The sequence below is a fragment of the Macadamia integrifolia genome, chromosome 8, assembly GCF_013358625.1.
Source record: "Macadamia integrifolia cultivar HAES 741 chromosome 8, SCU_Mint_v3, whole genome shotgun sequence".
Lineage (NCBI taxonomy): Eukaryota > Viridiplantae > Streptophyta > Magnoliopsida > Proteales > Proteaceae > Macadamia > Macadamia integrifolia.
This window is the reverse complement of record NC_056564.1, coordinates 14,728,827-14,751,532: the sequence shown is the minus strand read 5'-3', so window position 1 is coordinate 14,751,532 and position 22,706 is coordinate 14,728,827. Positions and strand designations below refer to the sequence as shown.

At 45.0% G+C, this 22,706-nt stretch overlaps 1 protein-coding gene across 1 annotated transcript in view; it reads left to right on the top strand.

The window, feature by feature from the left end:
• Positions 1–22,706, top strand: part of LOC122086440 (xaa-Pro dipeptidase) — a 66,651-nt gene that overhangs the window by 29,860 nt on the left and 14,085 nt on the right. The window contains exon 8 of the mRNA XM_042655239.1: positions 9,676–9,718. Within this exon, the coding sequence (XP_042511173.1) occupies positions 9,676–9,718 (43 nt within the window). The remainder of the gene's footprint in view (positions 1–9,675; positions 9,719–22,706) is intronic.

Sequence of the window (22,706 nt, the reverse complement as noted above, 5' to 3'; positions counted from 1 at the left end):
AAAAAAAAAAAAAAAGAAAAGAAAAAAGTTATTTACTAGTCTACCATATATTCTTGAGTGCTATTTTGTAATTATCACCATGGTAGCCAATAGTGAAGTTGTTCAACAGCTGAATTCTTATAAAGGAGAAACTGATACAAAATTTGATGCTCTCACTAACATGGTCACGACCCTAAAAACAATGGTGGAATCTATGCAAGTTTCCATGGGATCCATGCAAGTTTTTATTGATCGTTTGGTGGCAGCGGATAAAGGAAAGAGTCCCATTCAATTTGGGGATTCTTCCAACACCACTCCACAGGATCCGTCAGTAACACTACCACCACCACCACCACCACCACCTCCTCCACCACCATATGGCATTGGTAGACATGATGATGGAGCAGAACGAGCAGCAAAATTGGATGTTCTTGATTTTTATGGAGACAATAATACAGAATTGTACTTTGACTAGATTCACAGTTTAGATACATTCTTCAGATGGTACGGGTTGACTGAGGCTCGAAAGATCCTATTTGCAGAGGCCAAACTAAAAGGCACGGCCCGAGTCTGGTGGATCAAGCAACAACAACAGAACCGAACCCGAGGCATTGGTTCGGTCACTACTTGGGCTGAAATGTATGAAATCATGAATCAGCGATTCTTGCCTTCTGATTACAAGCAACGCATGCATCTCAGGTTTGCACAGTTGAAACAAGAGAATTTGACCGTTGAAGAGTATGTTGCTAGATTTTATTATTTGGCCACTCGTTCTGACTTTGAGTGGGATGAAGAAGTATTAGTGGTCCAATTTCGCAATGGTTTGCACCCTCAACTTAGTGCTTCCTTTGCATCTAGTCGATTACCTACCATGAAAGACGCTATACAAGTAGCATATCAGGTTGAAGAAAGTCTGAAATGCCCATACAACCGGAGAAATTTTGCAGATACTTTTTTTCGAGGTACTAGTTCAGTTTTGCAACAGTCTCCTACCCAAAAGAGGTCGTCTAGCAAACCACAGGCTAGTGCTACATCTATGGTCTCTTCACGACCTAGTCGGCCGTATTCTCCACCTCGACATGTTTCTGAAATGTCATCTTCACGGCCTATTGCCCATACTCACCACCTCGGCGTGGTTCAGATAAACCTTCTGATTCTTCAAAATTTACAGTTTGGTGCTACTCATGCCATGGATTTGGACATATCAGTGCTCAATGTCCCAGCCGTTTGGTTGCTTTTATTGATAAGGATTCTCCTATACCATATATTCCCGAAGAGCAACTTGATTCTGACACAGTTGATTTAAGAGAAGAGCGTGCAACAGGTGAAGTCAATGACACCCTCAGTGATGAAGACCAACATCCTTTTTATGTCATTTGTCATGTGTTGACCACTCAGAAGGCCACTGACAATGAAGATTGGCACCGCAGTAGTATTTTTCAGACTCGTGTGAAGTGCAATGATCAATTGCTAACCTTGGTCATTGATGGAGGCAGTTGCACTAATGTTGTCTTTGAAGACGCTGTTCGTAAGCTGGGATTGAATACAGAACCACATCCTAATCCTTACAAGGTTGCTTGGGTGAACAACACTAATCTCAAAATCACAGATAAGTGTTTGGTCACATATTCTATTGGTGGATTTAAGGATACAGTCCAATGTGATGTCCTCCCTCTGAAGGTGTGCCATACCCTTCTTGGTCAACCTTGGTTGTTTGATAAGAAAGTACAACATTGTGGTTATGCCAATACCTATGCCTTCAAGCATGCCAACAAGACTATGAAATTTAATCCTGCCAAAGATCTCCCTGAAATTAAGCTCAAGAAGATGGTGGGATCGTTCCTCATTCAGCGTATTCCTTCAGACGGTCTCCTCGGCCCTTTCCCTAACTCGATGGAGTCGAGTTCTTTTCAGAGGAGGAGAGTTGATGCAGATACGGCTGCCCTTACTTCGTTGGACCAGTATGATCGGCTTTGGAAGCCAAGAGCCAAGAAGAACCGGTCCAGCCCAGGGTTTTGGTCCAACAAGGGTTGGAAATAAAATTAGTAGTTTACTTAGTATTTTATTTCATACTTTTATTTTCCAGACTTGAACGTAGGAGTAGGATTTATTTCCTTGCTTTGGTTTCCTTTTTATAGTCGTTTCCTAGTTTAGGCTTGTTTCCATTTCGGTTAAGTTTCTAATTTCATGTTCCTATTTTCCTATATATTGGCTGTAATCGATTGAAGATGGAGAGAGTGATTTGATTATTGAATGAAGATGTTGAGTTTGTGCACCAGTGAAGTGTGTGATTCCTCTCCGTCCCCTTCCTACTCTGATTTTTCCTTTCTTCCCTAAAGGTTCTCCATCATGTGGTCCCACATCCCTAATCCTGATGGATCATTTGATCTTCTAATGTGATCAGATGATGTGATGTGATCAAGGATAATTACGTGGTGAACTTTATCAGGATTAGTTGAGCCATTACTTCTGACAACCTATAAATGGAATTTTGGTTGGACTTAAGATGCATTCGAATTTGGAGCAGGTGAACCAGATTGCGATTGGGATCAAACAGATTTTTTGATGCGGATCCGGATTCCAATAGACTGAAATCGGATCACTTAGGGACCACAATAATGACCAATAACTCAACCCAAAAATAGAATGGCAGAATTGTAAATAGGGCTTCAACTAGATGGCAAAACTGTAATTAAACTCAAGTATAATGGTTGAAGGATATTCTTGTAATTTCAGAAATAAGCATGTGCATTACTGAAATTACAACAAGGGGGTAATTGATAGGAATTTAGAATAGGGGGTGTTTTGTAATTGACAAAGTAGGGAGGAACTAATAGAACACACTTTTCAGTACAGTGGGTTTATTTGTAAATTTAAGTAACTGTCCTTACTTGTAAATTCAGAAACCCTATCCTCTTCTTCTTCTTCTTCTTCACGATAGAACACAAAACCAGTGCTAATGAAAGGACCTTGCGAGGAGCATAGTTCTTTCCTTGATGATCGATTCTGCCCACAAATTAAAACGGAGGATCACCATAGTAAGTTCTATCGAATTCAGCAATACTAATCGCAGACCTCAAGGGTACAAAGAGTAATTAAATTATGCAACTCAGATCTGGGCGGTAGCTTCAGGCAGCCTGAGTCGCAAGTCTTGTTTCTCACAAGAGGAGACTCATTAGGAGCCAAGATGCTAGGGTTCAAGTCGTATATGGAAGTGCTTCCTTCGATCAAAACTTCGACCCAAACGGATCACACACAAAGGAGCTCAAAGCACTTGAGTAGGGCTGCAACTATCGCCAGAAACCAGGGCAGCTACTGTAGCTCAGAGCAGGGTAGGGTTGAAACCTGAAAATGAAGAGGAAGAGGAAGAAATAAAGAAGTAAAAGAATGGTAGGGAAGAGAGGAGAGAAATTCAGAGAGGGAGAAAGGGGAAATCGATAGCCATGGGTCACACCCAAAAATTCTTCAACCAAGTTGTAAATCTCCAAAATTCTAAAACTAAACTTCTCCATCGTTTACATATCCAATATAAAGGAAAAATCAAACAATTAATGGAATCTACTGAAAAGGAAACTATTCTAAACTTAGAAGCTAGCTAATTTCAAAGGAAATTGTTTCTAAAATTAAAAAAAAAAATCAAATCAAAGATATATTTTTCTATCCTAAGTCCATCATGCAACTGCATCACTTTTAAACTATGTTCCCCAGTATACGTTAGCAGTAGGATTCTATTTGAATTTCAGTTAAATCAATTTTGCAACTTTAGACAGGTTTATTAGGATCCAATTGCTATTAATGAAGTTTGACCTGAAATCTCAGTTTGATTGGAAGAAAAACTGTAATTCCAGAATTAACATGCACAGGTACATTACAGAACAGAACTAGAAGCTACTGGTCTGTTTTGATAGAACAGCAGTGAAGAAGATATAAGAAGGATATGACTTGAGATTCACACCCAAGCCTTGATCAGCATCCCACTGACCCACCTAGCATCCCACAGCCATTAATCTTAGTCTCACAAGAGTATTGAGCAGCATAGCCACACTTTATTCAATTCAAAAGTTGATTGGGGTTTTTTTTTTTTTTTGGGGGGGGGGGGGAGGGCGTAACCCTTACACTAATATAAAAGAAACAATCAAAAAGAGATCAGGAATCCTTCTTCTGGTCTCTGGAAAAGGGGTTTCCTAATCACACTAGGAATTCAAAATACTAAAGGAAAAACAACCTACTATAGGACTGGAATTTATAAAGAAAATCCCAGCCTTTACAAATAAATAAATAAATAAATAAACAATAATTATGATAAAATTAATCAAAAACAAATCCTATCGATTCTGGTTTTAGGTGATCCAGATCAACCTTCAAACTTCAAACTAAGTCAACTCAGTGAGTTTCTGACTCAGTTTTTTTTTTTGGGTGAATAAATAAATTCATTACCAAGGAGAAGAATATACAAAGGGGAAGGGGGAGGGAAAAAGGAACAAGACCTCAAAGGAGGCAAAACAAAAGGGGGACCACAGCCCCAGCTAGGAGAGGGGATACATCGGGGGGGGGGGAGATGATGGATGGCTTTCCAAATTTTATCATATGATTGAGATTTGGAGCTAACTTCAAAATTGATGGCCTTCCTAATCTTGTCATATGATTGAGATTTGGAAGCCCATCTATGAAGGTTATGGTCCATCCAAATATGGAGTCGTGGCTCCAAAAACAAGCCTCCCAATAATGTCACAAATAGTATGGCCTCCATAAGTCATGTCAATCCAGATCCACTCTTTAAACAAAGGAAGAATTCTTCTACAGAAGGGCCAGCAGGAGGAAAGAACTTTGTTTTCTTCTGCAGAAAGGCCAGCAGGAGGAAAGAACTTTGTTCCAAGAAGAGAATGGGTAGGAAAAAAAGAGGTGGTACAACATCTTCAGTGCCATTCCAACAGTGACAGTAAGAGGGGGGGACTTGAAAGTGTCAGTGGATGAGGAAAGACTGGGTAGGGAGACAGAGATAATGTGCTTGGCTTTGAAGCTATGGCGTGGGATGTGGCCTTTAAACCAGATGATGTTGTGCCTAGGCACTAGGGGGCCTTTGGAGTAGATGAATTCCCAAGCAGAGGAGAAGGTGAATGATCCAAGGGGAGAGGGGAGCCACATGATCTTGTCCTCTCTTCCACGGTGACTCAGTTTCTTCTGTCTCCTCCTTTTGGTACTTTCTAGAGTGCCTGTCTTGCTGATCTGCATCACTTCCATTAGATAGTTTGAATAATCTCAATAGGTTCCCTCTTTTGTCTTCGTTCAGATATGTACTCATTGCGGAAAATTTCCTTCCTAGTATTTCCACTCGTCCATCACAACATTGATGCAGTACAAGGCCAGCATGGAAGGAGAAAGAACCAGCCCTAAAGGCCCCCACAATTTAGCGAAACCAGTCCATATTTTGACTTACTCTGGTTTCTGTTAAGCCCATTTTCTGATTATATTTCTTCCAATAATAGGGCCTGCGACCAGCATGTTTTAGAAGATCTTTTTTGAGAAAAATCTAGTACAAGGTCTAGAAGGTTTTAGTAGATTGTGTAGGCCCCTTTCAGATCTTTGTGTGGAGAGTATTTTCTGGAATTTGGTTGCTGCCTTGCATGGAGAAGAGCTTTTAGAAGGAGTTGTTGGATTGTGTATAAGAAAAGATCCTTTCTAGTTTCTATTTTTGTAACCATGCATGGTTACTAATTGAGAGTTTCCATTTCTGAGTTTTCCTTTATTAAGTAGACCTTTTATTTCATGTAACAGCATATTGGAGATTCCATTCTACCTGGAGGCCTCCATTCATTTTTTTTTTTGGGGGGGTGGGGTTGTTGGAGGTTAGTTTGTAATAGTTGCTGGAATTATAAATAAGAGAGAAGTGAGACACTCCCAATGATTTGGACTATTGAAAATTTGTGTTCTCATGTTAGATGCTTGCTAATGTGGTGAAACAGCAGCCCCCTTTGTGGTGAATCTAAGGATTGATTGATGGTGAATCCAATCATCATCCTTTGTGATGAGCTTGCACTCGAGCTGTTAGTCTGTTACTGCTGTATCTGTGATTTAACCCTTTGATTGGGCTCAAACTTGGTGGGTTTATTCCCTCTTACCCATAGTTGTCATGGCCTGGCTGAAAAAGAAGTTCATGGCAGTGCTACGATTTACGTGACTCACAAATGGCGGTCACCATTGGCTGATAGGCGTCTCTATGGCACCGCCATGGACGCCAGGTCACGCCTGATTCACTAGGCGGTCGATTTTTTGTAAAATGCAAGGTGATTTTGATAGGGATATGTTGATTTTTGATGATTTGATGTTGCTTAATGTTGGTTTTATATGTTATAGGATATATATTGTAAGCTTGTAGCATGCTAAATAACTTTAAAAAATAGCGAAAATAAAAAAATAACATACTAAATAACTTTAGAAAATAGGAAAAATAAAAAATGACACATAGGCGATTTGACTGCCATGGCAACGTCATAACGGGCGATTCATCACCAAATCGATTAGCCACCCCTCCACCGCCTTGGATCGATTTGACGCCGTGACAACTATGCTCTTACCTTGCATTCCATCGACTTGAAATTGAGGTAGTTATTTTAGTTTCTCTTATTTACTAATTTGGTGTTCTTTTAAGATATCCTAGTCACTAGTACAGCAGGTGATGGAGGGTCTATAGAGAAAGGGAAGAAATCCCTGAGTGAACTCATAGTTGCAGCGGTGGAGAAGAATAGGGGGGAAAGGGGTCACACGACTTGCACCATACCCGGCACTAAAACCTTCAAATCAATGCATCATTCAAAATCTGTCTAATTACTTGGGTTACATGCCTTTATATAATAAACTGAAATTAAAACTTGCCTAATAAAATCTAAAATAAAATTAGCAACTCCTAATTTGCTTTCTAAATTCTAACTAATGAAATTAGAAACAAAATAAAACTTAAATTAGTAACTCCCTAATTGACTATTAACTACCCAAATTAAAAGATTGCAAATAATCCTACACAAAATAAAATCCTAAAGATCCTAATGAATTCAAAAATCCAATCGGACCCGGTTCATCTTGGTTGAGGTTGCCCGAACGGTCAATCCGGTTCAACAATATCAATTCTGCATCAACTCCCCCGATGTTGAGAAAAACTCGTCCACGAGTTTTAAAGAATGACAACAATAAAAACTTACGAATGGGGGTGAATTGCTCGTCGTCTGCATCGCGAACAAAATCCATGAAGTGAAGCTTTGGAGGTGCATTCAAGTCCGGAAAATCTCGGGGAAGAACAAATTCATGATGGTGAACAAGTGGCATTGTATTAATGTCCTTCATTACTTGATCCACAATTTTATCTCTTTCTGTTGTCATCACCTGTTCCACAATAGGACGGTCTTCCACTTGTGTTGATGCCTCTGGTTCAACTTCTTGTTGTACTAGGGGTGTCACTTTCTCCGACTTAACCAATCTGTGAAGATCAAGTTTTTGACCTATGTGGTCAGTCTGGAGGGTGCACATATTGTTGTCACGATCAAGAAAACTGTCCCGTTGTTCCAACCAGCCTCAACCCAATTTAATGATGCGCTGAGGAGAGTCAAACACTTCGCAAAAAGCACCATCATAATAAGGAGGAATAGAAAATTCAACAAATATATTATTCTCCGACTCAAAAAAAATATGACTGGTCTCTGACAACATATCCACCACAGATCTGGAGACAAAATTGTCATTTAGTTGTTCATCAATTAACAATTTAGTAGACTTTCCATTGGGCCACTACACTCGAAATTTGAAAACAAAGGAATCCATGACCAATCTTTTGTCGGAATTGCCATGGGCCTTAGAAAATAAGACACCAACTCCAATATCCAAGTGGGTGGCAGTTTTGTAAATAAATGGAAATTTAGAAAGGAGGGGCAGACTTGTAATTATATGGAACTAAAGGCCTAAGCAGTGCGGACAATATGCTAGTAAAATGGTAATTCAGGAACCAGGGATAAAAATAGAACAAGAGATAATAAGACATAAAAGGTGAGGGTAAAAAGGGAAAAGTAACAATAAAGGTGAAATATTCTTCTTCTTCTTCTGGTCGTGAGAACCAGAAACCAGCGGAGTGCTTGCTGGTCTATGAATGCGATTATTCTTTGATAAGAACCCAGTCGACCAGAAATGAGGAATGGATATCTCGACTCCTAATTCTCTTGATTGTAACCAGCAGAGGTCGATTCTCCGACCAACTATTGGGAATGAAGCCCTGAAATCAGATCTGATCACCGAATAGTTGCAGGTTCCAACAGTAACTCGAATCGTACCACACATGAGAGGAGTGGAGGCCAAAATCTCCAGGTTGCATCGCCCTTAGGTAAGAATCAAGCGTAACAAACTAACAATTCTCTGCCTCAACAATCGAGCATGTAAAAAGCTCGGTTCAGATCTGATAGTTTGCAGACACCACCCAGAACAGAGAATGTTTAGGTAAGGAAAGAGACAGCAAGGGAAGAAGATTAGAGAGGGAAACAGTCGCAAGAAATAAAGAACAGAAGTAGAGGAAGAGAGGATGGGTATTTTGCTGGAAGAAGAAGGGGTTGGGGTTCTGGGTGAGAACGATGGGGAAGAGAATTTTTTTTTTTGGGGCTATGGCTAGGGAAACCTAAAACAAGGGGCTGTGATCGAAATTATGCAGGCGGTGGGTTGGTCTGTAGGAAATCAAAAGGGGTGCTGTTGTGGGGGTCGATGGGATGGAGTTTGCTGGTTTCATCCTAGATTTTTGTTTTTTGGATGTCAGTTCTCGGCAGACCTGGACACGCTAAGGGAAAGAACCAGGGAAGAAGAGGGTGATGGGGAGATGGAAGGGAATTGTTGAGGGAGGGAAGAAGGGAGTTGCGTTTCAGTAGAGTCAAAGGGAGGATGGGATCCTTTCCTCTGATACCACTTGATGGAGGGCTTGTAGAGAACGGGAAGAAATCCCTGAGTGAACTCAGAGTTGCAGGGGAGAGGAGAAGAGAAGAATAGGTGGGAAAGGGGTCACAAGACTTGCACCATACCCGGCACTAAAACCTTCAAATTAATTCACCATTCAAAATCTGTCTAATTACTTGGGTTACATGCCTTTATATAATAAACTGAAATTAAGACTTGCCTAATAAAATCTAAAATAAAATTAGCAACTCCTAATTTGCTTCATAAATTCTAACTAATGAGATTAGAAACAAAATAAAACTTAAATTGGTAACAACTCCCAAATTGACTATTAACTACTCAAATTAAAAGATTGCAAATAATCTGGAATAAAATAAAATCCTAAAGATCCTAATGAATCCAAAAGTCCAATCGGACCCGGTCCATCTCGGTTGAGGTTGCCTGAAGGGTCAATTCGGTTCAACAACATCAATTCTGCATCAGCAGGTTTGGACCAGCCCTTGACCAGATTTTGAGCCCCATTCCATGGCTGGTTTGTGAGTTATTGCACCTTGGATTTTCTGGCCTATTGATTCCTGCGCTTGGAATACAGCGATTCTGTCCTGTGGCAAGTTTTATTATTAAAATCTAATTTTAATACTACAACATATCAAACATCCTTCTCATTTTGGTGTGTATGTTGTTTTTGTTGTTTAGAATGCAGCATATGTTCTTCTCTGAGCTGTGCAACATATTCTAAAAGAGTTATAAAATCATCTAATTTTTCTTCTGCAGTTCTGTTCTACATTATGGGCATGCAGCTGCTCCAAATGACAAGGTTTGCTAGATTTTTTTTCCCTTGAAATCTGATCATGCTTCATGTTAGTTCATCATCACAATTAATATATATGGACATTATTATTTGGTTATGTTTTGTTTGTAGTCTGGATGGATTCTTTACTATATTTCTTTCGTGATGAATTTTCTTAATGCATGGATATAGAGTAGTGTAATCTGGTATCATCATTTTATCAATTGATATTGACTGACATGTCATATTGTAAGAGGTCAATGTTCTAACTTAATCTTTGTTATGCATAAACTTTTGATTTAATTTGTTATTTTATAGTTTCATAGTGATGGATCGTTTAATGAACTTTTGAGTGAATATTTTCTAGTTCTTTTATCAGTGATTGTCATCTCCTCCTTTTTTATTTATTTATAAATTTTGTATAAAAAGCTCAACCAAATGAGAATGCTAACATTAATCCATTGCTAAAACATTCATCATCGTTCAAAGTCCACTTTGCTTTTTAAATACTCTTGGTTTTCAAGCTGTTACTTATGTTGGATGTATGAAATGGAAGAACACAGCTCCGGATTTAAAAACTTGTTCCCCCTTATTCCATGGTTGATTAATGTAATTATCATATATAATTTTTGGGCAAAAGAACTCTGTCCTGCTGGCACAGGAAACACCAACGTGTGGGACCAATAAGAGGGCACACGCCAGCTTCTTCAGCACCCTGGCGCACGGGAGCAGCATCGTTTTTTGCTTGCCCTGTTCCTGGGCTTTTCCTGCGCCAGCAGGACAGGGTTCTTTTTCCCATAATTTTTTGTGAGATTTTTTTTGCTAAGTTAGGGCAAGAGCCTTTAACAAAAGGACATTTAGAAGGTCTTTCTATTATTCACTGGCCAAAACAGAGCAGACCCTCTTATCTGATATAGACATATTTTTATTACTCTTTGCAGACCAATGTCAAAAAAGGAGTGAACTCCATAGCCTTGGCACTTGGCAGAAATCTTTTAGCTGGAAGACGGCAATATTTGGAACCCTCCAAGGTTTCTGCAATCAAATGTACCACACACTACCAGGATTAGCTGACTTCACTTTGGTCTTTGTACTTCCCACATGCATCCTCCAGTTAGCAGTTGTTAAGAAGCCACTGGTGGTTTTCTGTAAATTCATTTTCTATTCAAGGATTTGTGTGTAAATAAATACACATAAGTCAAATGCGTTTGGCTCCCCTCTTCCAATGGGCTGTTCACCTCTGCCTCTGCTTGGTCCTTTGTGAGATCCTCTGGCCCTGTCATTCCTTGGCGTAATCTCGTCTGGTTCAAAGGTCACATTCCCTGCCACAGCTTTACCACCTGGAGATGTCTCTTCAACTGCATTCCTACGCAATCCTTCCTTCTCCACCGCCACATCCTTGTCAATCCCTCTTGTTGCCTCTGCCCCCTCGGTTAAGAGGATATCTCACATTTTCTTCTCCTATCCCCTATCCTCCTTGGTTTGGAAAACTGTCCTTGCTCGTTGTTGGCCTTCTACTAGGCCAATTCTCCCTTTCGATAGGGAATGAATATGGGTCAACATGACATTTGCTGGTTCCTCCATATGTGATACTATTGGTAAGTGATGTAAAAATTAACCATCCGATCTTCCTTGCAGCTCTTGATGCTTCAACCGATCTGCACAGAAGAGAAGATGGGAGAGCCGGGCTGACCCGACGGGGGACTCTCCAATGCCTAAGTCAGATCTTTCCATAGCAGATACTTAAGATACTTTTCAGTCAAAAGAAGTGATCCATCCTCATAATGGAGGTTTACCTTGGTATTTATAGGCTGCTGATGGAGTAGAGAAAGGGGGAACGTCCGTGGAGAGACCTACTGGGCGTGGAGTCCTTAAGGAGGGTGGCTCTCTGATTTCAGGAATATTCCAGATTCCAGGGCATCTTTCGGGAATATCCCTCTCTTATCTCAGAGGTGTGGGTTGTGAGGGGTGGTTGTCTCTAATGACGTGTAGTGGATAGAGTCCTGCCCTTGTGATAAGGGATTACGTTCCTTGAATGTAGGAGTGGATGAGGGCACGTTTCTGGGAGCCTTGCCTGATGATTTCGGGCCGAGGTGGTAGTACTGCCTGAGGAGATGCCGAGATGGTAGCTCGGGCTGATGAGGGGCCAAGGTGGCAGCACAACATGAGCAAAGGTCGAGATGGCAGTGCGGCATGATGAGATGCCGAGGTGGTAGCTCGGGAGGTAGCAACTCAGGCTGATGAGGGGCGGAGGTGGCAGTATGGCATGAGCAAAGGCCGAGGTGGCAGCTCGGCATGAGTAGTTCAATCGCTTCTTGGTTGTGCTGTGGTCAGGGACATATTTACCCTCATCACTAGCCCCCCGCTCTAGCAGTTCGGTTCGGACAGCTAAAGCATTGAATTCGGTTGACTTTTGAGCTCTTACGCCATTCGTTCAGCCCGAAACGCGCTGGTTCTGCCACGTGTCATAGTGCCGTAACTTCGCCTTGGCCAGGCGAAGAGACTGCTTTGATTCACCGTTGATCTCAGCCAGATCCAGCCGTCTATTCTCTACTGCCTTCACCTATAAATAGGACACATTTTTTCACAGAAGACTTCGCATTTGTTCTAGTGTTAAAGTCAATTCAGCTCGCTCCTAGCCTCAGCGCGATCATCTACAGAGTCTCAGAGCAGCCCAACGTCTTGAATACAACTAGCCAGCTTCTCTAACCAGCTCGTCTTCTCCAGTGCGTCACTTTCAAGCTCGTCCTTCAACCAGTAAGTAAAATCGTACTATGGTTGTGACTCGTCGTTCTTCCGCTCAGCCCTCCGTGTTTCCTAGCGTCAGTCCTGGTGATCTCGATAAGGCGTCTATGTGTGACCCTAACTCGCCCAACCAAACCCCCTTGATGGTCGTGAGGCCTGGGGGAAAACCACCCAGAGTGTCCCATTTCCGATCCTTCGTCCTCTAGTGACGACACTTCAAGCGGTCCAGGCTCTAACGGTAGCTCAGCCTCTGGTGGCAGCTCAGGCTCGGGCAGTAGCTTAGGTACTGAGTCTATCGAGGTGGTCTAGCCTAAGACAGTCTTGACCAGGGTGATCTTAGCTCAGTCGCCCCAGCTCAACCCCTTAGTGCCGCGGTAGCGGGCACTTCGGTGGCAAGTCCATCAGGCGCTAAAGTCCCTGAGGCAGGCCTAGCAGGGTCTGAGGGGGAAGGTTCTGCTTCATCCTCCGGTGAAAAGAAAACTGCTGTCAACACCCCGAGCATTCTTAAGCCTAAAGTTCTAGACTTGATCTAAGGTCGGTATGGTATCCCCGATTACGTGGTGATGCACTTCCCAGATAAAGATGAACGTGTAGACGCCTCTGGGGATGAGGGGGCCCTCTACGACGTCGCCTTCCAGAGCGGCTTTAGGATTCCAGTGCTCGAGCTGGTCAGCTCGGTTTTGGAGTACTGGTGTCTCGCCCCAAGCCAACTCACACCGAACTCCTGGTGCACTATTTTCGGCTTTGAGGTGTTTGTTTTGAAGCTGGGCCGAACTATGACATTAGAGGTCTTCCGCAAGATGTTCTTGGTGAAGAGGCACACCTCAGGGTGGTACTACTTCACCAAAAGGGACAAGGACTGTCCCTACAACGATTTGAAGATGTTTATCAATATGCCCTCCTAAGTGAAGAAGTGGAAGGAGAGGTATTTCTATATGGCAATGGAGGGGAACCCCTTCAAGAGTAGCTGGGTAAGGCCCACTCTGTCGGTGCTGAACCGAGCTCCTAAGCTATCCACGGCTGATCTCCAAACCTATCAAATGTGTTTGGGTGGGGAGGCTGTGGACATCCGGATGCTGCAGGACGAAGACTTCCTCCGCGAGTGGGGGCTGAGTGAAGTCCCTGGTGAGGGTTTAATCGAGTCCGGTTATCTCTTCAGGTCAGCTCGGTCTTTGTTCTAATTCAGCTCGGCTCATCTTTGTTTTGCAGTGGTGAACGTGAAGGTAGATAACAAGGCCCTTGCCGCGGCGGCGAGGAAGGAGACGGCCTAGAAGACTGTGGACAAGGGCAAGGCCGTGCCAAGCCTAGGCCTTGGCATGAAGGCCGTTCCACCCACTGGCACGGGTAACAAGGCCTCGCCAGTCACCATAGGGGGCAAGCCTGGAAAAGAGATGCCCCCGCCCATCCAGTACTCAACTCGGTATGGGACTCCAGGCTCGCTCAAGGGTAAAGAGCCAGTGGGCCAAGGAGAAAAGGTGCCTGGGCAGATCGGTACACCGGACCAAGCCGTCGTGGGCCCGGATGGCTAGAAGAGGAGGCACTCGCCCGTCGATGATGTGCACGGCAACCCCCCAAGGTGGCTCGGATGGGGAAGTAGCCCGTGGATCCATGGGGGACCTGATGGAGAACGGCACCGTGCTGGACCCCAACACTGCTCGGGTCTAGTGTCGTCGGAGCCGTCCCAAGAGGGACATTGCCCTTGTCAGAGCAGTCAAATGAAACAGCTCGCTCACTCCTGAGCTAGCTCCCCAATCCCTGCAATCCTGATGCTATCTTCTCCTTTTCTTTCTTTCTTCCTTCGGGAGTAATGTAATTTTCTCTTTTTTTTTTTTTTATGTAAATGTCTCCTTCGGGAGTAGTGTAATTTTGAGGGTTTTTTCCCTCTTTTATTAATGAAAAATGTTTTCTTTTCAGTCATTGTGCCTCTTTTATTTCCCTGTAAGCGTAGTTCCATTATCTAGTTGAGCTTGGATTCATCTTGTACATCTTGATCTTCTAAAGTGTTATGCCTAGACTTGGACCGTAGTGACGCCGTGCTGAAGCTTGGTCTTAGACGTTGCCAAGCTGATCTAAGTCTTGATGCCTTAGATGTTAAGGTCTTGAGGTGCCAAATCTGGGTTTGGCCTTGGTAGTGCCGAGCTAAGGCTCGGCTATAGACGTTGCTGAGTTGAAGCTCGGTCTTAATACCTTAGATGTTGTCTTGAGGTGCCAAATCTGGGTTTAGCCTTGGTAGTGCCAAGCTGGGGCTCGGTTTTAGACGTTGTCGAGCTGTAGCTCAGTCTTACTGCCTTAGATGTTAAGGTCTTGAGGTGCCAAACCTAGGTTTGGTCTTGGTAGTGCCGAGCTAGGGGACGTTCTTAGACGTTGGCGAGCTGGAGCTCGGTCTTAATGCCTTAGATGTTAAGGTCTTGAGGTGCCAAACCTGGGTTTGGTCTTGGTAGTGCCGAGCTCTGGCTCGGTCTTAGACGTTGCCGAGCTGGAGCTCGATCTTAATGCCTTAGATGTTAAGGTCTTGAGGTGCCAAACCTGGGTTTGGTCTTGGTAGTGCCGAGCTAAAGCTCGATCTTAGACATTGCCGAGCTGGAGCTCGATCTTAATGCCTTAGATGCTAAGGTCTTGAGGTGCCAAACCTGGGTTTAGTCTTGGTAGTGCCGAGCTGTGGCTCGGTCTTAGACGTTGCCAAGCTAGAGCTCGGTCTTAATGCCTTAGATGTTAAGGTTTTGAGGTGTCAAATCTGGGTTTGGTCTTGGTACTGCCGAGCTGGGGCTCGGTCTTGAGAGGTGCCAAGCTGGAGCTCGGTCTTAATGAGCTGGATATTTAAGAGAAGCTTTTTCGTTTATTGATATGTGGCATGCACTTGTAACAAATACATTGCTTCGAAATAGAGTCCAATCCACTCCATGAATGAAATTGAATAATTGAAATATGAAAGCTAAGGTGTTGAGAATATAAAATTGATAAGACTAACGCCTGGTTGTGCGGGACTTCAATGTGATCTACTGGTAAAATTTTTTAAGATTTTCGACATTCCATGCTCTTGGTATAGCTATACCCCCCTGAGTCTACAAGTGGTAAGTATTGGGGCGAACTACTTCGGAGACTATGTAAGGGCCTTCCCAGTTCGCGCTTAACTTGCCTTCACTTCTCAGGTTTGCTGCAGCTGCTTTTCTAAGGACCAAGTCGCCTACTATGAATCCCCGTGGCCAAACCTTTCGGTTGTGATACTGCCGCACTTTTTGCTGGTAGGTTTCATTTCGCACTAGAGCTTCTCGAACTTCGTCTATGAAGTCAATGTTTGGTTGAAGCCTTGCCTCATTCTATGATCCATCAAAGGCTGTTGATCGGAACGAAGCTTGGGTCACCTCTCAAGGGTTAAGGCTTTCGTCCCATATGCCAGTCTGAATGGTGTTTCCTTTGTAGGGGTCCGAGCTGAGGTATGATATACCCAAAGTACACTGAGTAGCTGGTCGGCCCAGGTCTTCTTCTCCCAGTCCAGCCTCTTCTTTATTCCATTCAGAAGTATGTGGTTGGCCTTTTCTGCCTAGCCGTTTGACTGTGGTTGTGCCACTGCAGTGTTTCGAAAATCAATGTTAAAGTTACTGCAGAAGAGCCTAAATTTTCGATTGTCGAATTGTCGCCCATTATCTGTGACCAATACTTTTGGGACACTGTAGCGGTATATGACGTCATCTCTTACGAAATTTTCTACCGCCTACTCAGTGATCTTTGCTAGGGGATGCGCTTCCACCCACTTAGTGAAGTAATCAATAGCAACAATCAAGAACCGGACACCGCCCTTGCCTGCCCTTGCCTTTCTTGAACTGTCCTAGGATATCCATTCCCCACATCACGAATGAGATCGGGCAGATTATGGAGCTAAGTTCTGTAGCCGAGACGTGCGGTATTGGGGCGTGTACTTGACACTTAAAGCATCGCCAGACGAGCTTCATTGCATCTTGCTACATTTTTTGCCAATAGAATCCTTGGTGCAACACCATGTAGGCCAGTGCCCTTCCTCCCATGTGTCCTCTGCAAATTTCTTCATAGACCTTCCAGAGCGTCTCTTCAGCTCGGCTCGGTGGTAGGCACTTCAGCAGGGCCAAGATATTGCCCTTTTGTACAGTACTTCTCCTTGGAGGGTGTAGTTGGCTGCTCTCCTTTTAACTGCTCTTGCTTCTGTCTGATCTCCTGGGAGATGTCCATCTTGTAAATAGTTTGTAATGGGGTCCATCCAGCTCGCCTTGGCTGGCGGCGTATTGCTGCACATCACTTCTTGCTCATAGGTAGGTTTTTCCAGTACTTCAAAGTATACCGAGCTTGCGCAGTCACCGAGTTCTGCTGTAGCCAGTTTGGAGAGGGCATCTGCCATTGTATTTTCTTCTAGCGGAACTTGTACCATTGCGAACGTGCTGAAGCTGGTAATCGGACGATGAGCTTCTTTCAGATATTTGACCATTCTTTCTTCTTTCGCCTCATATTACCCATTGACCTTGTTCACAATCAGTTGTGAGTCACTATGTGCGACCAGGTCATCTGCCATTACAACCTTTGCCAGTTTGATTCTTGCTATCAGGGCTTCATATTCTACTTCATTGTTTATTGCGGGGAATGCAAATTTTAGGGCGTATTGCATTGCAAATTCCTCCGGACTCTGCAGCACAAGTCCTGCGTCGCTCCTTGTTGTGGTGCTGGATCCATCAACAAAGAGCTTCCACTTTCTGTTCGGCTCGGCCTCTGCCGCTGTCTCTTCTTCTGTCTGTGTACATTCTACCAAGAAATCAGCCAGTGCCAAGCCCCTGATTGCACTTCTTGGTTGAAATTCAATGTTATGCTCACTTAACTCGACAGCCCAGCTCGCCATCCGTCCTGTTATGCTAGGGCTGTGAAGTGACTTCCTCAGTGGCTGATCCATCAGTACAGCTGTGGTGTGTGCTTGGAAGTAAGGCCTCAACTTCCTGGCTATCACGACTAATGCTAATGCAAACTTCTCAATTCTCGGGTACCGTGTTTCTGTGTTGAGGAGCACATGACTCACGTAGTAGACAGGCTTCTGGGTCTTTCCCTCTTCTCTTATGAGAACTGCGCTAACGGCTACAGAGGATGCGGCAGGATAAAGTTGTAGCACCTCTCCTGGCTCTGGTTGGCTCAGCAGAGGAGGCCTGGTCAGGTAGGCTTTGATTTCTTCAAAAGCCGCTTCGCATTCCTCTGTCCAGCAAAATTGATGTGTCATTTTCCTCCTTTTAGTAGCTTAAAGAAGGGAAGACACTTATCTCCAGCTCGGGACAGGAACCTGTTCAGTGCAACCAGGCACCCTGTGAGCTTCTGAACTTCGTGAATGTTTCTTGGCGGGCGCATTTCTCGAATGGCCTCAATTTTAGAGGGTTTGCCTCTATTCCCCTTTGTGATACTAGAAAGCCCAAGAACTTCCCAGAGGTCACTCCAAATGCAAACTTGGTAGGATTTAGCCTCATTTGGTTCTGCCGTAGGACATCGAAGGCTTCCTTCAGATCCAGCACATGATTAGCGCCTTTTGCACTCTTGACTAGCATGTTATCTACGTAAACTTCCATGTTTCTTCCGATTTGGCTTCGGAACATTGTATTCACCATCCTCAGGTACGTGGCTCCTGCATTCTTAAGGCCAAAGGGTATTACAGTGTAGCAGTAGTTGCCCTGAGTGGAGAGGAATGCGGTCTTCTCATCTTCCACCTTCATCTTTATCTGGTTATAATTGGAGTATGCATCCATGAAGGTCAGCATCTCGTGGCCTGCAGTCGAGTCTATAAGGGAGTCGATCCTGGTTAAGGTATAGCAGTCCTTGGGATAGGCTTTGTTCAGGTCAGTGTAATCTATGCAAATCCTCCACCTCCCATTAGACTTCGGTACCATGACTACATTGGCTAGCCAGGTTGGGTATTTTACTTCCCTTATAAACCCTGCAGCTAGGAGTTTGTCAACCTCCTCGTTGATGATGGTGTTCCGCTCAGTCGCAAAGTTCCTTCGCTTTTATTGGACAGGCTTGAAGCTAGGGTTAACATCCAGACGGTGCTCAATTATGACCCTTGAGATGCCTGACATATCAGAAGCCTTCCACACAAAAATATTAGATTTTCGTTAAGGAAGTTCAAAATTTCGTCACGGCGTTGGGAGCTCAGCAATGCTCCAAGATGAACAGTCTTTGACGGCTCGGCCTCAGTAATTGGGACAGTGAGCAGCTGTTCCACTGACTCGGCTCGGTTTAAGAGGCTTTCGTCTCGGAAATCGTCGATTTCTACCATACATGCAAGGCCAGAGCATGGCTTCTTGACAGACTTTATGAAGTTGGCATAGCACTCCTGGGATTCCTTTTGGCTGGACTTGTATGATTGTATCCCTGATTCCATTACTGGTGGGAAACTTGACTTTATATGCTTGGTGGACACAACCGCTCCAAAGCCATTGAGACCAGGTCGGCCAAGGATTGAATTGTAGGGTGAGGCTATCTTGGCCATGAAAGAAACCATGGTAGTGGCCATTTAAGCTCCCTGACTGATGGTTACTGGCAGGTCAATTTCTCCTTCTAGCTCGGCTAGTGTACCCGAAAATCCGTACAAGGGTCCTAAGGCTGGCTTTAAGGCTCTGGCGCCAAGCCCCAGTTTCATGAAAGCTTTGTAGGATATGAGGTTGACGGAGGCTCCTGTGTCCACTAGGACCCTATGGAAGGGGTGATTGGCCACCACTAATTGAACCACGACGGCGCCGTTGTGAGGCCAATTCAACTTTTTCAGGTCTTTGTCAAAGAATGTAATGGGTGAATTCGGCTTGAGGGTCTTAACGGGCTGTTACGTGATGCATACGAACCGTGCGTGAGCTTTGGCCTTTCTGACTGATTCTGCGGTGGGTCCGCCCATGATTGTCAAGATGGCTGGACCCACAGACTGGTTGTCGTACGTGTCAGCTCGGTCATTGGCTGGCTCCTTGGGCGGCTCAGTCCTATCTCGGCTTGGCTCGGCTCGGCCTGGCCTCATCTCTCCTCGGCTCCGGCCAGTTTCCACCATACTTCTGCTTCAAATATTTATTAAGGTACCCTGTCCTGATGAGCTCATCAATTTTCCTATTCAGAGACTTGCAGTATTCAATGTCATGCCCATGGTCTCAGTGATATCGACAGTACCGGTTGGGGTTCCTCTCCTCTGGTTTAGCCGTCATTGGCCTGGGCCAGCGAAAATACTTCTGGTCTTGAATCTTCAAGAGCAAGTTTGTTCGCCAACGGTCAAGCTCATATCGCTCGAGTTCAGTTGTATCAAGTGGCCGATCTATTCAATTTTTTGGCTCGGGGGAGTCGTCCCTAGGCCTCGGGGGTCTCCTCTTCTCCTTCTCTGATTGCTCACCCCTATCAGCTATCCCCCTGGCAGCTAGGACTTCTTCCATGTTGGCATATTGATTGCACCTTCTTAACAGCTCTGGCATTGTCTCTGGCAAGTCGAGAGCAAGAGATTGGACCAGATCAGGGTGCATTACTCCATTGCATAATGTGCTATATGCCACTCCTTCTAGTAGGTTTTTTACCTCCAGCGTCGCCTTGGTGAATCGGGTAAGGAACTCCCTTATAGTCTCCCTCGCTCCTTGCCTCATGTTCATAAGGTTTTGCGTAGTTTGTTTCTGCTTCATACTAGCTTGGAAACGTGTGAGGAATGCTCTTGTTAGTTTTTCATAGCTATGGATGGACCGGGGCCGCGAGTTCGACATCCACACCAGCGTGGCCCCTTTTAATGAGGCTGCGAAGGCTCGGCAGAGAATTGCGTCTGACCTCCCATGGGCTGTCATGGCTGAACTGTAGTACAGGAGATGATCGTAGGGGTCCATGGTGCCATCATATACGTTAAAGACTAGTACCACGAAATTTGGGGGCAGCTCGGCATCTATTAGCTCATCGGATAGTGCATTATGGGCCAGGGTCACCGTTATGTCAGCCGGGTGCCTTTGCCTTTGCATTCCTTCTACCCTCGCAGTGAGACGCTGGATGCGGCTTTCCAGGTCATCCCTTCATTCCCCGGCTTGGCGATCCGGGGAGCGACGTTCCCGTTCAGCTCTTCTGGGGCTTCTTCCTCAGTCTTGGCGCTTGTCAAGTGGATCTTGACCTCGCTGTCGTGCACCTCTGGCCGGCCTGGGGGCGAGTCCTGATGGTCTCCATGGGGTGGTGCGCCCCGAGCTGTGCTCTGTGAAGAGTTCTCGCGTTCCTCTCTTCGTGGACGCATGCCTCTAGCTGGCCTTTGGGGCGAGCACTGGTGTCTGACCTCCCATGTTGGGGATCTATGGGCATTACATGTCTTAGGACTCCAGTTACCCGCGGAACTACGAGCCCCTCCGTTCTGGGCAGAAAGAGGCCCTTGTTGGTGCCTTTTGGTGGGAGATCGGGGCAGCACCGAGCGAACCATACGTGACATTCTAACAGATCCCCTCTTGGCCGTTGATTGAGGGGTGACACTGTTGTCAGGTGATTCGTCTTGGGGTCGCCTGTTCGGAGCTGGCCTACGCAGCTGAGGTGGGCCAATGCGGGGCACAAGGAGTGCCGAACCGAATTGGCATATGAAGTCCGGCACCAGTGTGTTGGTTGCCAATTCCTGCAGCTGTAGGCTCTGCATTTGTTCTTCCATATTTGGGTGTCACTTGAGATGACGGGCCTTGACGAGATTGCTGAGGGTCTTGCTCACGTTGACCTCCCTCTCTTGGGGTGACATCCACGTCAGGCTGGGCTTACGGGGGTCTTTGTGGAGGGTTCTCCGTGGGGACATTCTCCTGTTCTGCCATTGGAGGTGGGTGAGGATGTTCAAGTGGTAAATCTCGAGAGGACCTTACTCGCATTGTAGTGGAGGAAACGACCTTCTCTCTTAATTGCATTGGTTCAATGTAGCTTTTGTAGCAGTTTCCCACAGATGATGCCAATCTGATGTAGTAAAAATTGATTAGCCGATCTTCCTTGCAGCTCCTAATGCTTCAGCCGATCTGCATAGAAGAGAAGACAGGGGAGAGCCGAGATGACCCGACGGGGGACTCTCGGATGCCTAAGTCAGATCTTTCCATAGCAGATACTCAAGAGAGTTTTTAGTCAAAAGAAATGATCCATCCTCATAATGGAGGCCTACCTTGGTATTTATAGGCTGCTGATGGAGTAGAGAAAGGGGGAACGTCCGTGGAGAGATCTATTTGGCGTGGAGTCCTTAAGGAGGATGGCTCTCTGATTCCAGGAATATTCCAGATTCTAGGGCATCTTTTGGGAATATTCCTCTCTTACCTCGGAGGTGTGGGTTGTGAGAGGGGTGGATGCCTCTAATGACGTGTAGTGGATAGAGTCCTACCCTTGTGAACAGGGATTATGTTCCTTGACTATAGGAGTTGGATGAGGGCACGTTTTTGGGAGCCCTACCTGATGATGCCGGGCCGAGGTGGTAGCTCGGCCAGAGGAGAGGCCAAGGTGGCAGTACGGCCTGAGGAGATGCCGAGGTGGTAGCTCGGTTTGATGAGGTGCCGAGGTGGTAGCTCGGTCTTATGAGGGGCCGAGGTGGCAGTATAGCATGAGCAGAGGCCGAGATGGCAGTATAGCGTGATGAGATGCCGAGGTGGTTGCTCGGCCTGATGAGGGGCCGAGGTGGCAGTACAGCATGAGTAGTTCAATCGCTCCTTGGCTGTGCTGTGGTCAGGGACATATTTACCCTCATCAGTAAGTTAGCCTTCTCCGCTACTATTAACCACCTTTGGATGGAGTGTATCATTCGTAGATGGTCAATCAACTCACGCTCCCCCGGACAGGATTTGGAAAGCCATCTTCTTTGGTGTTACCTCAAAAATACAATCCCTCCATTCTATCCTCTCCAGCCCGGTCCCCCATTCCAGTAGAAATACTCACATAATTTCCTCCTGGAATCTTATGCCGGTCCCCTCTCCCGCCACTTGATTCCCTTCATTTCTCCCCCTTCTTGTTGCAATGCCTGTTGGTTCTCTCTTCTTGGCTCTTTGTTATTTGATGCTTATTTTGTTCATTTAGTTGCTTTTTGCTTAGTTCCCCCTGGGGTTGGCTTTTCCTTGTTGGCTTAAGTCTCTCTCCCCCATTTTTTTCCCCTTGTATTTTCTTTTCTCTTTGGGTATAAATTTATTTATTCATCCAAAAAAAAAAACACAAGTCTGGGTGTTTGTTGTAATTGCCAGAATTTACTTTATTAGAACTATGATACTTTGCAGCCGATTAGGGTAGCTTCTTCTCTAATCGGCCTTTCCTCTTCTTCTATTCTCTT